Here is a 15,120-nt window from a genome sequence, read left to right as displayed (position 1 = left end):
CTCAAGAGAAGACAATTGTGAGACTATCAGGGTGTTTTGTTCCAGGAGAAAAATCTGAGAAGCATAAGACAAAAGAACCTGTCTCCATTTTATTTCTTTCTGAACTCATTGCTGTCTAGGAGAAACCAAGAAGATATGAAGGAGATATCTTCTTTGATTTTTCTATTCCTATGGACTAGTGTTTACTGTTTGTTAATTGCCACACCAGGCATTTCCAGAACTGTTTGTTTTCATTTTTTCTGACGTCACAGTCAAAATGCTTTATGGACCACAGCTGATCAATATTTCTCATATATTCACATTTTTTCTTTTCAAATATTTTATTGGAACAGATATTGTGTGATGGACGGATATGTGCAAATGAAATGAGATTAAGTTAGCTGCAAGTGTCATTATTGTTTGGATACTTGTTAAGAGAAAAGAAACAATTAGGAAAGTGAATCTTATAAGTAAAATTAATCAGTATTAAAATAAAAAAGTATGGTATGTGCTATTAGCAGCAGTGATTGGTTACTAATTAAGAAGGTGACCAAAATGAAAATCTGCAGGCACTGCGACCCTCCAAGATCGCAGTTTGACACTTTGGTTGCACAGTTAGAATCCTGCTTTCTTAAAGGCTTTTCCATGCCAAGCTTATAGATCTACATCATTTTTAAAACTTTGGGATGTTCAGAATGAATCTCCCCTATTGCATATGTTACTTTTGACAGATGTCATTGACATTTCCACATGAAGTTTTTGAGAAAAAACATCTGTTGCTGTACACTGTTTTCAGTGAATGAACTTCTACTGGCTGCTGTCCCATTCCAACATAATTGCTGATTCCGTACACACAAGAGACAAATAAGGCTGTGGGAAATCCACCCATTGATTTGCGGGCTTTCAAACTGACCAACCTATCAGTTTAGGATAAACATAGGCTAATCTGCTGCACCCTTAACTCTGTGTATTTATGGAGATGTTTTGAAAACAGCGGATGCTGTTTCTGGGCCTTGAAGAATTTTTGCACTTTTGGATAACTAAACTTTTCTTCTTCTCTCCTTCTCCTTTATAATTACCTATAATTATACAGAAAAAATTATATACCACCATGCATATTTTGCCTTTGCCTTCTGCACTTGTTTTGTTTCTGGTGTTGTATATTCACTCATAAAAGTGCCTTTGTAAACGTAGCTGGAATGACGGATGGCCAGGGCCCTTACCTGACCCAAGCGCCTCCATAAAGGAAGGTTGGGGGCAGAGAACAGACACAGATCACTATCTCTTCTAGAGCACTAGATAGCAGCTTCTCTTGGGTCGCAGCAGTGCTTTGGATTCCCACAGGTAGCCCTGCCACCAGAAAATCTTGGGCCCCCTGACAATTATGGCTGAGCACCTGGGCCCCCTGGCTCCGTAGTACGATAATCTGATCGAGTGAAGTGCCTATGCTACACTCAAGCTTAATGTCAATCACATTGAAAATTGCATGTCGTGTCTTATGATGCGTGAAGGGTCTGGTAGCTCTAAATTAAAATTACTAACAGAGTCAATGTATCTTTTTGCAATATTTTTATTTCTGTATGTGTATCTCATGATATGATATCAACAATCACAGTGCCCACCTTCGTACCTTAACTTTTGCGTCATACACGTTCTTGACGTGAATCACCTCATCTTTCAAATCATGTGACAAATCTTTTAAATATTTTGCATCTAAATTTGCACAAAAGGCTGAGATCTCCTCTGGGCTCATGTTCCAAAAGTTTAAAATTGGACAAAAAAAGGCAACATATATTGTTTAGGCTTTCAAAAACACCCGGACAATTCTGAAATTAAGTAATCCATCATAACATGAAACATGCCTCTTCTGAATTTTACTTCTGGATCTTAGAATTCCTGATCATCTGCTTCTGCATCAGATCTGTCAGACTCAATAGAACATCTTGGTCTTTTGCGATGCCAACCTGATTTGAACACTACAGGGATTTCCTTTTCATTTGATGCAGCTTTAGCCTCGCACAAGAGAGCCTCCCACTGCTCAGGACCCCTGACAGGTGTCATGGTTGCCTCCCCTGGTGACGGCTCTGCTACAGGGCTTCATGGAAGTTGGAGTTCAATATTGGGTTCTGTGGGTGCCACCAGGGGCTGCTGCAGGGATTGCAGAGCCCTACTTTGTCAGGCTCCCACCTCACCTGGAAGTGTTTTTAGAATATGCTAATGGTCTACCATCCAGAAGTACTCCTGGTTGCAGGATTAAAGAAGCCCACTGCCACTGCTCCGAGAGCAAGAGTCGGGAGGTGGAGGACGAAGCTTGTCGGAGTAGGAGTGGAGGTGGATGGAGACATAGAGAGAAGAGAAAGAAAATAAGTGCTTTGTGACTGTGTTTATTTGTGCTTGTACTGTGCTATGCAGGTGGGAACCTTGGGAAATGTTTCCCACAGCAACATAACGCTTGTGTGTGCTGGAGACCTTGTGTCTGCGTCTGTTTGTGTCAGGTTTGGGGAGCTGGGGCGCCCCATGCAGGCTACACTAGAAACACCTAACCTTTCGACAGGTGTGCATGTTAATGTTTATTTTATTGTCTGGGATTTTTCTGCTCAGTACTTCTTGCTTTTAAGTTCATTGCAATGTAGATGCTATAGGCTATCTTATTAGTGGGCACCTCCACAAACACCTGCATCCCACCATGGTGCTCTCTGACCAGACACTCTGAGGGACCTGCAGTTTTATTCTATTGAATAAGCAGCGGCTGTCAGGTAAACCAACTCACATTCATTTTAATGACTTCTATACTGAATAATAATATATTTTATTTATATAGCGCCTTTAAAACTGAAACCTTTGGAATTTATGAAAATGTTAGGCCGTCAAAGGGCTTTCGTAGACTATGCTATGATGCACTGAGCTGTATGAGTAAAGTCAAGGGTGCCACGTCTGGTCATGCTGTAAAATTCATCATTATACAGGATATGCAGTTGTTTTTATCCCACCCATGCATGCACACTTAGTAGCTTGGTTTTCCTGGCGAGGGTATGATCAATATTTTTCTTATTACTAATACAGTTTGTAGTTTGTTATACTTTCCCTTGAGTAAGTCATTTTTAAATTTAACAGGAAATCCTGTATTAAGGCAAACCTGACCAAAATGCCCTTACTGCATGTAAGCACAAATTCAGTTGTCAGTGAAACAGCAGTTAAGTGTCGCTGCACACAGCTTCAGGAGACGTGTGGACTTTGGTCATATGTGTGGAGATCACACCTTCATCCTGTGTCTGAGTGGGATTTTCTTTGGGTGGTAGTGTTTTAATTCCACACCAGTTACAAGCATTTGATGACTTCTAACTGGTCTGTTTTCATTGTGAGAACTGTTGCCCTACCCAGGACTCACTCCAGTCTTGGTTGGATCTAATGTGGCTACGATAGGCTGTAGTCCTCATCGATCTTCACCAGTTTAAGGAGGCTCAGTAATGGGTGGATAGCTAGTTTTGAGTGAGGAAGCAGTATTAGTGCTGCTGCCTCACCAGTTCAGGGACCCGGGTTCCATTCAAGCACCCATCCCTGCTTGTGTGGAATTTCCTTAGCCTTTGAACTACTGAACTTCCAAAGCTCTGCTTTCTGCATGTTTTGAGAAATTCCTTTCAAATGTGCCTAAGAGTGAATATTTATATTATGCTTGAGACTCACCCTAAACCACTTTTTGTGCCAGGCCTAAGCCAGAAGGAACTAAGAAGTACATGCATGCAATTCTAAAGCAAGGCGTCCTTACATAGCATCCACTCAGCCGCAACAGATCTGTGGACTGGGCTCTGGTGAAACAGCTTTCATTATTCTATTTCTGTCTTCAACCCAACCCTGGAAGTGCAAGGATGGCCATCAAAGAAATACTGCGGTTCTGCTGCAGTCCATAGGAGGTTTGTTTTTTGCATTTGTAGGGTTAGAGATCTATAAACAGCCTTTCCTATTTTGTTAGGGAGCCAACTCATCATTTGAAAAAATTGCATAATGCGTTATTCACTCGATCAAGACTGGAGTGTCTTCGTCTTTGGGGTCCACAGGCAAAGTAAAAGCACAGCATTTTGATATCAGTTATGTTTGGTGCTACTCTTACCTCAGTCTGAGTGTCTACTAGGCACAATTCTTTCATTTTATCGATCCAGCCATTATCCAACCCGCTATATCCTAACTACAGGGTCATGGGGGTCTGCTCTTTCATTTTAGTAAAAATAAAACAATAGGTTTGCAAAATTCAATGATCTTTTTGGTGATGTGTTGCTTTATCATCAGATTTTTTCTTGGCTGTTCTTTAGTAGATCCAGGGGTCCTTATAGTGCTGTGGTTAGCACTGCTGCTTGCTAGTTCCAAGGATCCTATAGCACTGTGTGGAGTCCTCCCTTTGTTCACATGCATTTAATTTTTTTCCTCAAACACCCCAAAGACATGAAGGTTATATGACTTCTAGTTGTTGTTGGGTAAGTCAGTGACGTGCGGTGAGGTTCCTGGCTGGTGAGGCACTGACTCCTTCAGAGTCAGATTTACAAATATATGAACTCAAAAGAGTAGCTTATTCACTATTCAGTTGGCAGCAACTATTTTATTTAAGGTCAAAATTTAGTTTTTTTCTTAGTCTGGTCTCATTTTTTATAAAGTTGAAACTGTCTATGGTCTTACCTTTGTTTGTAAATGAAGTTCGTGCGCCTATCCTTCTCCATGAAAATCTCTGTCACTTTCTTGTAAAAGCCCTCCTTATTTTCCTTTAGTTTTAAAAGTCTTAATCTTCCATTTTGGCAGTCAGTCGGAACAAAAAATAAAAATAAACAGACTGCTGCAGTGCACATGACTTTCTGATATCACTAACATATTGGCACCCAGAGCCTCTGCGTAGAAGAACAGCAGCAACAAGCACCTGTTGAGCTCCCATGCACCCCCTTCAGTGCAGCGCGGTACTGTCTGCCTCACCTTGTGCCTTTTCACTGCAGTTTTATGTCCGATCAGCAAGACTAAATATGTCACACACATTCATTAAAGATATTAGCCAGACTGTGGAAAGTCAGGGTATATAATAAACGTGTCTGCAAACATTATATCCGCGACATACAGAGAGACAGCAACAGACATGCGCTAATTGCATGCATCAACCCAGTGTGTGAGGGACAGCGCAGTCCAAGGTGAGATGAGGCTTGTCGGTGCTGAACCTTGCGTTTCTCTCCTGTATTTGAACAGGAAATGCGTAAATTCAGCGATTTTTGACTATAAAAATAATAAAAATTATTGGAATTATACATAAAGTTAATGTATAGGACAGTCCAGTGGACAAATTTATTTTATGTTATCATTATTATTTTTTTTTTACTTTTCATGATGACTGATGAGGCTCTCCCTCACCTGCCTCCCCTGATTGCACGTCCCAGGGGTACGTCAGACTTGCTGACTGCAGTTGCTGATCTCATTGCCATGACCGTGTCAGCTTAGATGACTAAAAATCACTGGGCACATCAAACTTAACAACTGTATTATGACTTTCTAGCACAGTTGTGTTTGCCCCTTTCTTTGACAGCCAGTAATGTGCTGACTGATGGAGCCGGTGCTGTGCGAAGGGTTAATGGGTATGGTGAGTTCAGCCACAATCCCGTTCCTTTCTTCTTTTTTCTATTCTGTTGTGGTACAAAAAACATCAGACATCAGACAGACAAGGTTCTCTTCTGTTTGTGAGGTCCAAAATGTTCCTTATTAGTTACCGCTGCATTGTATACACTATACTTCAGGATAAGTATTGTGGGGGTGCCACAGAGCCCCAAACACTAGACACAACTCAACCAAACTCAATTTTAGGTAAAATGCATTTTAATGTACAATAATTTCTTTACAGGGCTCAGTCAGTCCAGCATAATAATCATGCATAATTGGTCACCTTCCGTCTCTTTTCCACCACCACTCCTCCTGTCGGTCTGCTGCCTCCCGACTCTGACTCTCTGATGTAGAGGAGATGGCTTCTTTTATGCCAGACCCAGGAGTACTTCCAGTACCACAGCACTGTACGTCGGAAGCACTTCTGGGCCAGGCAGAATACCCCAAATTGACGATAATTTTCCCTAGCAGCTTCAAGTGCCAAAATAGGGCTGCCCCTCAGGACTACAGCTCCCAGTATGCCCAGTGTGTGTATAAATGTGAGTTCCACCAGGAGGGATTCTGCCACCCTGTGCACAGGAGGAATATATGGCCCCGGGAAGCAGCCTCCCTCTGATCTAACCGGTACGGCCTCCCATACAGTAAAGGTAACAACAAACAATCCAGGCAGAATGCATGTCCATCCGCATCCTTTGATTAAGGAACCGCCATCCAATTCTGTCAGGATATTTTATTATTATTATTATTATTATTATTATTATTATTTATTTACAGCATTTATTGGTTATCAGCACACAGAGTAGACCCTTATTTCTAAATACAAAATTATACCTGTTTGATTTTATTGGATCTTGTCATGAACTAATTTGAGTGAGTCGCTGGGCATGTCAATGTACAAGACTGGCTTCACATGAATGCTCCGCAACTGCCTGCGATTCACTAAGATTATATAAATGAAGACTACAACTGAAAATCAATGGAAAAAGTCATCTAATGTGACATGGCCTGTCTGTCTGAAGACTCTAAATTTGCCCATTGTGTCTGAGCTTGCCCTGAGGTCACCTGATGCTCCAGGGTGGTCTTCCTACTGCCTTCTACCTGATTCTGAAAAGATGGACTCTCTCCATAACCATAACACTGAAGATTAATAAAAAGAAAACTTTCATTTCATTTTTAATTCTAACTCAAAAAATTCTGGTATCAAAAAATGCATTTTCTAGTCTGCACCTTGTTGATGAGGATTTCACTTTCCAAACTCCTCCATTTTTATAAGTGGCAATATAATATGGTAACATCATATTTTGTTTCTATATGAGAGGTGATTAAAACATTTTGAGTCTGACCCAATAAGAGAAACACTGCTATAATCAAACTTCATTTAGTTTACAACATAATGTGTTTGAATAAGACTTCACTTGTTACAAAGATCTTCTGTGCCACAAAAGTAACATTTTGTCTCGCATGCACAACCATTCTACTGTGAGGTCCTGATAACTGACATAGTGTGTTCCACACATTGGAGAAACGGGGCAAGGTCTGGAGATTAGGGTAGGTACTGCATATGCATCTTTCTAAAGCTACATTTTCTCAGATCAGCCTTTCAAACTTGTACAGTGTCCTGTCAGTATAGTTCAGGGTGTCATGAGCTCATTCATCAACAGTGGATAAAAGTAGGAACCAAGCCTGGAAAGGAAAGCACATTCATATATACACCACACTCACCCGCAGAGCTTCCTATTAACCTAACCTGCACATACTTGGGGTGCGTGAAGGAGACAGTTTGCATAAAAAACCGTCAGCCCCTCTTTTCTATTTTAGGTAGGATAAAAAATGAAATTGTGCAATATTATTTTAAATTATAATTATTTATGTACCTGTAAATTGAATACATTACATTATATATCTCTTTATTTTATAGGGACTACTTTATTTTATGTCCAACAATACAAATGGCAAAGTTTTGGGCAGAAAAAACCAGAGCTAATGTTTTCATGTATCATGTGCCAGAAAGTGTTTCTCAAACCAGGTAAGATTTTTTTCACATTTCAAATACAAGAATTTCTTTTTAAAATTGAGAATATCCTATCTATCTATCTATCTATCTATCTATCTATCTATCTATCTATCTATCTATCTATCTATCTATCTATCTATCTATCTATCTATCTATCTATCTATCTATCTATCTATCTATCTATCTATCTATCTATCTATCTATTGTGTCATGGCATTTAGGATGTATTTGGAACTGTTTGTTTTGCACACCTGTGTATATGGCGTGTTCTCTCATTTACAAGACTTTGAAATGTTTTTTGACAACAGGTAAGTCTTAAAGTAGTGTTGATCACAGAAAAATTAACAAATATAGTATGTTTCTAGTGACAATGATCATTAACAATTGTCAACAATCTACTGTAGATGGACTTTATGTGGCCATGATATAATACCAGTGATTAATTAGTAGTTGAAAACATAATTTATCAGAAGGTTTAAACCAATACCCATTTCCATTCTTACCTGACTGGGACATGCTCAGAGATCAAACAGATCTTCCTTGAGAGAGGATGGTAGGTCCCATAGAATCCTTTAAGGCCAACTGAACTGGAAAATATCTAGTCCATACTATTAAAACATGATCCTTCTTTGTATAGAACGCAAAAATGACAGACTTACCATACCAGTAGAAAATGTTCATCAGCATGAAGATCTAATTCCTTTCAAACTTTAGTAGAGTGCATTGTGACTATTTCTTTGCATTGGTTCTTAACCCCCTCCCTTATTGTATTTTATTGTTTTCTTATGGGATTACTTTTTGTGTATTTATATTCAGCCCCGAACACCAGACACAACTGTCATGGACTCACAGTACTTTGATGGGCTTAACTCAGTCCAGTACAGTACAATTAAACAGATATGAACTCTCCTTTTCGTTCCACTCTTGTCCACTTCCTCCAGACTCTGACTTGTCTTTTGAAGTGAGATGGCTTCATTTTATGGTGGATCCAAGAGAGTTTCTGGTGCCATGGCATTGCACGACAGAAGCCCTTCTTACTCATATGGATGCCTCTCAAAATAGGAGTTCCATTCCTCACAGTGCCCCCTGGTGGTACCCAAGAACCTTAACAGGGCTGCCCTTCTGAACATCAACTCCCACACAACCTGGCATGTGTCCAAACTGGGACCCAGCCAAAGAAACATCACCACCTGTTGTACTGGGGAGTTACTGTTGACAGTATCCACCATCTCTAGTACATCCATTATTAGGAATTGAGAATCATCCCGGCAGCTCCATTCCTGTTGTCTTTCCATTGCGGCCTTCTGGCCAGGCAGGAAACCATCCTCAATCCCAGTCCACTCTCACTGGCACTTACACAAGTTATTTTTTTGTAGCAAATGACAGGATTAATTGGTACAAGTATCATCATCATCATATTATCAGCTATTTTCAATAGTTACTCTAACTTTGTCAATTTCTGTACTGATGATGACTCAACTATAGGACATCACAAAAACAGTGTTAATGGATCAAAAATCAAAAGGCATGACAAATTCTTTGCAGAGAGACTCGCAATTTGTTAGATTCTACAGTAGATTACTCAATTGTCACTCTCTATGACATGGTGTTGAGTCTGACAATACAGAAGGATCAAGAGGAGCTGAATGAAGTGATATGAAGATAAAAAAATAAAGTCTAAAAGGCACTGCCACTGAAAGATGCTCAAGGAGCAGATTTATTGGAAGCAGGGAGGGATGGAGGCAGGGAGTGATTGTATCTTTCGACCATCCTGAGCATGTCTGTGTGTTCCTCCTGGAAGTGCAGACGTAAATTGTTGAGGATAAGATGACCTAGTCAGTCTAATTCAGTGTTTTGACCCTCACCACAAAAAAGAGGCATTAGAATGGCTGTGGTACAATATGCTCAGTTACTCATTTATTTAGTAAACCCGCTTATTCAATTACAGAATCCTGATCATCTGAAGACTGCCCTAGAAGCATTAAAAAACAGGGAGGGATCAACAGTGGATGAGTTGCCAGTCTGTCACAAGTCATAATCACATACTCAGCCATACTCACCCCTAATTAGGCTGCTTTAAAGACATCATGCATGGTGCTGGGATGTGGAAGGACACCACATTAACTTGCAAATCAGTGAACACAGGGAGAAGGTGTAATGTCCACATATACAATGTAATCTAACCCAGATACCCAAAACTGTGAGGCACCAGAACTACTCACTGCGTCACCATATTACATTAAGTGAACACATATTTATTAAGGTCAACTTTTGATTATCTAGAGATGGATCAACTAGCTTGTAACTTAATGTGGGTTAAAAAAAAAGATACAGTATCAACCAATTAAGGCCACATTGTGTCTCCTGTAGCGTACTGAATTAAGGATTTCATTATATTCCAAAAACAAACAATTCCCAGTAAATTATGACATACAGTACCAATAAATGCATGATAATGTTTTAACTTGTACAGGACAGCAAAACATTTGTGATTTATTAAAGTTTTTGAAACAGGAAATTGTGGCTCTCAGTTCTGTTGCCTTCTGTTTTGAGAGAACTACACTGACTTCTTGTACAACACCAAATTATCTTCAAAATGGAGTTAAGAACTTGCAGACCTGTTAATTCCACAATTTAGATTACCTGTCATCATAATAAACAGCTAGACACCTATGATCCTCTAATGCCAGTCTTATCACTTGTACGCTCTCAGAGCAGGCACAATTATATTATGCGTTGTCGTCCTAGAGCGGCAGCAAAGAGAGAGAGAAACATAAAGTAATAAATAAAGAAATGATCTGGGGTGTGAGCGACCAACACTATTTCCCCACTAAACCACCACAAGTACAGAAACACACCAGCAGAAGCAAAAATTGAGTTACAAGAGAATTGGTATTATCCAGGAAAATAAGGAATTGAACACAACAAACAAACACCCTGTATACATAGTACCACCCTGTAGCGCCCCCCCCCCCCCCCCCCCCCCCCCCAAATCATGAAACAAAACATTCAACAACATACACCATTAAAACAACAATGTGTGAAAAAAAATCATGCAACCAGAGTCCTTTAAATATTCACTGTTAAGGATGATCATCTACAGTCTGTTATGGTGAAGGATGTGCCGAGCCGTACCTCCTATTCTGGGAAACGTAATTCTACACAGTCCCTTAAACTTTCCCGTCTGGTCCTCTCCCGAATGACTTCACCTCATTCATAAGAAAATGAGCCCGGGTTTAACTGACTTTTTCCAGCAACTTGAGTAACTTTCCCTCTTGCCTTTTTTGTGGTGCCTGCTTCTCTTTTAGATCTGACTCTCTCTTCTCCTCCTTCACCTTTCTCCTGGCACAGATTTACATGTGGTCAGCTCCTCCCCTTACAGTTTGTTTGGCCCACCGAGCCCGGTGCTCCCTTCCCCAAGAACAATTTGCCAGCCTTGCATATTCAGCCATTCATTCCATCATTAACAGGACTAGGGAAAGGTGTAAACTGCCAGTAACAGCCACACATATTCATGACAACCATTATACACTCTTTCAAAGAATTCTCAGCAAATTCTCATTTAGGTGAGTGTCTCTTGCTCTTAGAATGTGTGCTTTCAATTACACTTGGCAATCTGTCACATGGAATAACCTGCATTCTGCAAAATAAATAAATAACAATGCCATATTTCTTGAGAAAGTTGTAACATTTGAATGAACCATTTTTGAACCCAGAAATTAACTTTAGGGATGCCAGTACCTGGCAACCCAAGTGAACTGAATAACAGGTTTCAGCTGTGCTAATGCAATTACAAACCTTTCTCTAAAAACTACAAAGGTTTCTCTAATCACAATTTAACAATTAAAAAAATGACTAATTAAGGTTAAGCTAGGGGAGTTGACCAGTAGGGCACTGAAGGAATGGCTGCTGAAAATGGGGCTTTACAGCAATATGTGAATAGTAAATTTAAAAACATTCATTTCAAGCAGTAATTAGCAACATTAGGAATGTCTTGGCTGAATTTTTAACACATTGACTTCCAACTACAAGTTGGAAAATTTTTTTGTCCCATGTGCCAACTACCCATTAATTCAAATTTTAGAGAAAATTCAGTTGTATTGTGAGTTTTGCTTAATACCAAAGTTAGTATATTAAAGTTAGTATATTAAAGTAACCCCTGATTTCACATTAACATCACAAACAAATTGATCTATTCTTACTGTGACAGTCAACATGTTAAATCAATTTAATAATATCTTGATAAAAAGGCATCAATTTCTATAAAAAAAACTTTCTGGGTGTTTGTCCAAACTTTTAACTGGTAGTCTACATGAGCCAATATCAGCAGAGACCCAGGGGTCTATTCTTCCAAGTAAGTTACGCTCAGGACTGCAGGAAAGCTGGAATTGGTACTACAAACACTTTACAGATGGTGAGAAAACTTGGAGTCGAGGCCAGGATACTGAAGAGCGAATTAATAATAAAAAAAATTATAGTAATATTCATCATTAATTACATTTATATAGCACTTTTTAACTTACTAAATGCATATTACATAGTCAATAGAGAGCCACTCCAACCACCACCAATGGGCAGCACCCACCTGGATGATGTGACAGCAGCCGTTCTTGGTCCAGTACACTCACCACACATTAACTATTAGATAATGAAGAGGTGAGAGAGAGAGTTATCTAGTAAGGGACAGGGAAGAATTAGGGGGCCAGAATGACCAGGCCACGGTGGACAATTTTGGCAGAATACAGGAGACAGAGCTGGAGGTGGCAGAGTTAAAGATGTTAAGATTTGCATTGGGTGTGATGAGGATGGACAGGATTAGAAATGAGTACATTAGCTCAGATTAGACAGTTGGGAGACAAAGTCAGAGAGGCGAGATTGCATTGGTTTGGACATGTGCAGAGGAGAGATGCTGGATATATTGGGAGAAGGATCATAAGGATAGATCTGCCAGAGAACAGGAGAAGAGGAAGGCCTAATAGAAAGTTTATGGATGTGGTGAGAGAGGACATGCAGGTGATGGGTGTAACAGAACAAGATGCAGGGGACAGAAAGTTATGGAAACAGATGATCCGCTGTGGCAACCCCTAACAGGGGCAGCCAAAAGACAAAGAAGATCTGGAACCACCCTACTCTTTCCAAAAGATGCCCAGGGATCTTTAATAATCACAGGTAGTCAGGACCTCGGTTTCACTTCTCACCAAATGACAGTACCATTTTTACCACACAGTGTCCCTGTCACCACACTGGGGATCCACTCACAGACCACAGGGTGAGCACCATCTGCTGACCACACCAACGCTTCTTCCAGAAGCAACCCAAGCTTTTTCTTGACGGTCTTTAGGTGGATTACCTGCTCCGAAGTGCACCCCCCATTCATTGTGTTTTTTAATCAGTAATAATGAACATTGCTGCTTGCTGTTTCACTGCATTAGCTGACACACATGCAAATCCAAAATTAGCTTGGTGGACCAAATTGTCCACTCTCATTTGTCAAACGTCTTATGTTTTTATGAATCACTGACTGTCATTACTTAGAGTGTGAGCCTTTGGCTACAATATAAAAAGCCAGTAGGATTCTATATATCACTAAATTGCTTCCACTTAAAAACTCGTTTCAGTTCTCACCTGACATTGTCCGGATGTCTTCCAGTTTAAGCAAAGCTCCATGCAGAAAAAAAAGTAAATCTGGGTAAATCAGACCTAGCAATTCACAGAGGTAACGCAACCAGACAGAGAAAGTTGTCTCGCTCCCACTCTGTATTTTTTAACAATCAAAATGAAATTAAATGATTAGAAGTTATTGTCAGATGGCTCTAACAGATAAGGCGAGTGAAAAACAAGCTCGAATGAAAATAAACAGCTTTGCATGCCTGTGGCTTTTCATAATGACCACTCTTACCAGACACTTTGTCTGGTAACCTGTGAAACAGAAACATGTTATTACTGTAAGTGAACAAGCATTGCCCGACAATAACAATAATGAGCGCTCCTTTTTTTAAATTGGTCTGCTTTAAATAAATTCACTTCAAGGAATGACCTGGTTAGTTCTTTGAAATTTATATGCTGTTTTCAGTGTTTATGCCACAGTCAGGAGAAAAACCAAAGTGCTTCTTTCCTTTTAGTTTTCACTCAGTGGTAACAAGTTCACTGATCTCTGCTGACCAGAAGCTCCCTTTATGTGAAGTCTGGGTAGCATTGCTGTTTTTCTCATTTGCTTATAAACTTTTTCAAAGCTATCGGTGCATGTTGTCAGTTCTAAAGATTTATCAGCAAAACAGCAAACATTTTTGCACAACAGTGAAGTATTTCTCATTGTATGTACTTCAGACCCCAGTGCTAAGGGACTTTTTGCAAAACAGTAGACACAGTTATCATTTGATAACACCTGAAAGTCTCAGGGCAAGCAAATCGCAATAAAATGACCTCAGCTGCTAAGGGCCTTTGACCTAGTCTTGCAAATGATGACACTCTTGGTGCAGATCTGTCTCTAAACTAATCAAAATAAGCTACAAACATTAAAGGGGAAGGTGGTATGGCTAGTTTGTGAGTGTAAAATGGCACAAGACAGGCAACCACGACCAGCATTACATAGAAAATGGGGTGGTAAAAAAGGAAGCAGAGTACCTGCTCAAAGGGGTGTCCTAAGGGACGGTTTATACTTCACACTCAGAACGTGACGCATCATGGCTGACATGTGTTCCCAACATTCATTTGACGTGTTCTCTGAGCACGTCCACAGAAATTTACATGACACATGTGCAAGTTGCAGTACCAGCAAAAATTCGGGTGGCGCAATGTGTTCAAGTCGGAATGTGACGTCAGAACCTCTGATTACTATCAACATGTGACAGCAAGCCGCTTTGCAGATCCTACAGGATCGATGTGCCTGCTTCAATGTTTGATGAATGGTTTGATGTGGTGAAGCAAAATGCTGACGTATTGTACAAATGTCTTCCTGGTGCTTTTATATTCAAGCATCACATATTCCCCATCGTAATGACGTGATACATTTTAAAGATCTCACATGCCATCTTCTGTGCTGTCTTTTTTTTTTTTTTTGCACCTTCACAACAGCATCAGAAAGTATGGCAGCATATTTGACGCACAGAGTAAAAAAATTAGGGACACAGTAAGAAGGTCTATTTTGTGATTAAAGTGGAAATTTCAGCCTTAATCTCGAAATTCCCACTTTAATCTCATAGTCTATTTTGTCATTAAAGTAGACAGTCATAAATTTGATCTTAAATCCAACCCAGTTGTTAATCACTATGTGCTTCTGGGGTTTCTTCCTGAACTGACGGCAGCGGCAAAGATATTCCAGTTCACTGCACATCTAGAATCCTTAGATTTACTGTATATTTGATGTCACTTTCATGATGAAATGCTTTAAAGTATGTATATTACATTTTACAGATAAATCATTTACTTAATTTAAATAATAAATTCTGTTATTAATTACACATGTGGGGGTTGCACGGTGGCTGAGTGGTAGCTCTGCTGTC

At 39.8% G+C, this 15,120-nt stretch overlaps 1 protein-coding gene across 1 annotated transcript in view; it reads left to right on the top strand.

Moving 5' to 3' along the window:
- The window catches only part of tg (thyroglobulin), a 335,665-nt gene that overhangs the window by 290,814 nt on the left and 29,731 nt on the right, over positions 1–15,120 (top strand). The window contains exon 44 of the mRNA XM_051936137.1: positions 7,523–7,630. Coding sequence (XP_051792097.1) covers positions 7,523–7,630 — 108 coding nt within the window. The remainder of the gene's footprint in view (positions 1–7,522; positions 7,631–15,120) is intronic.

This window comes from Erpetoichthys calabaricus, chromosome 13 (genome assembly GCF_900747795.2).
Source record: "Erpetoichthys calabaricus chromosome 13, fErpCal1.3, whole genome shotgun sequence".
Lineage (NCBI taxonomy): Eukaryota > Metazoa > Chordata > Cladistia > Polypteriformes > Polypteridae > Erpetoichthys > Erpetoichthys calabaricus.
Note: the sequence above shows the minus strand (reverse complement) of the source record. Positions and strands in the feature narration are given on the sequence as shown.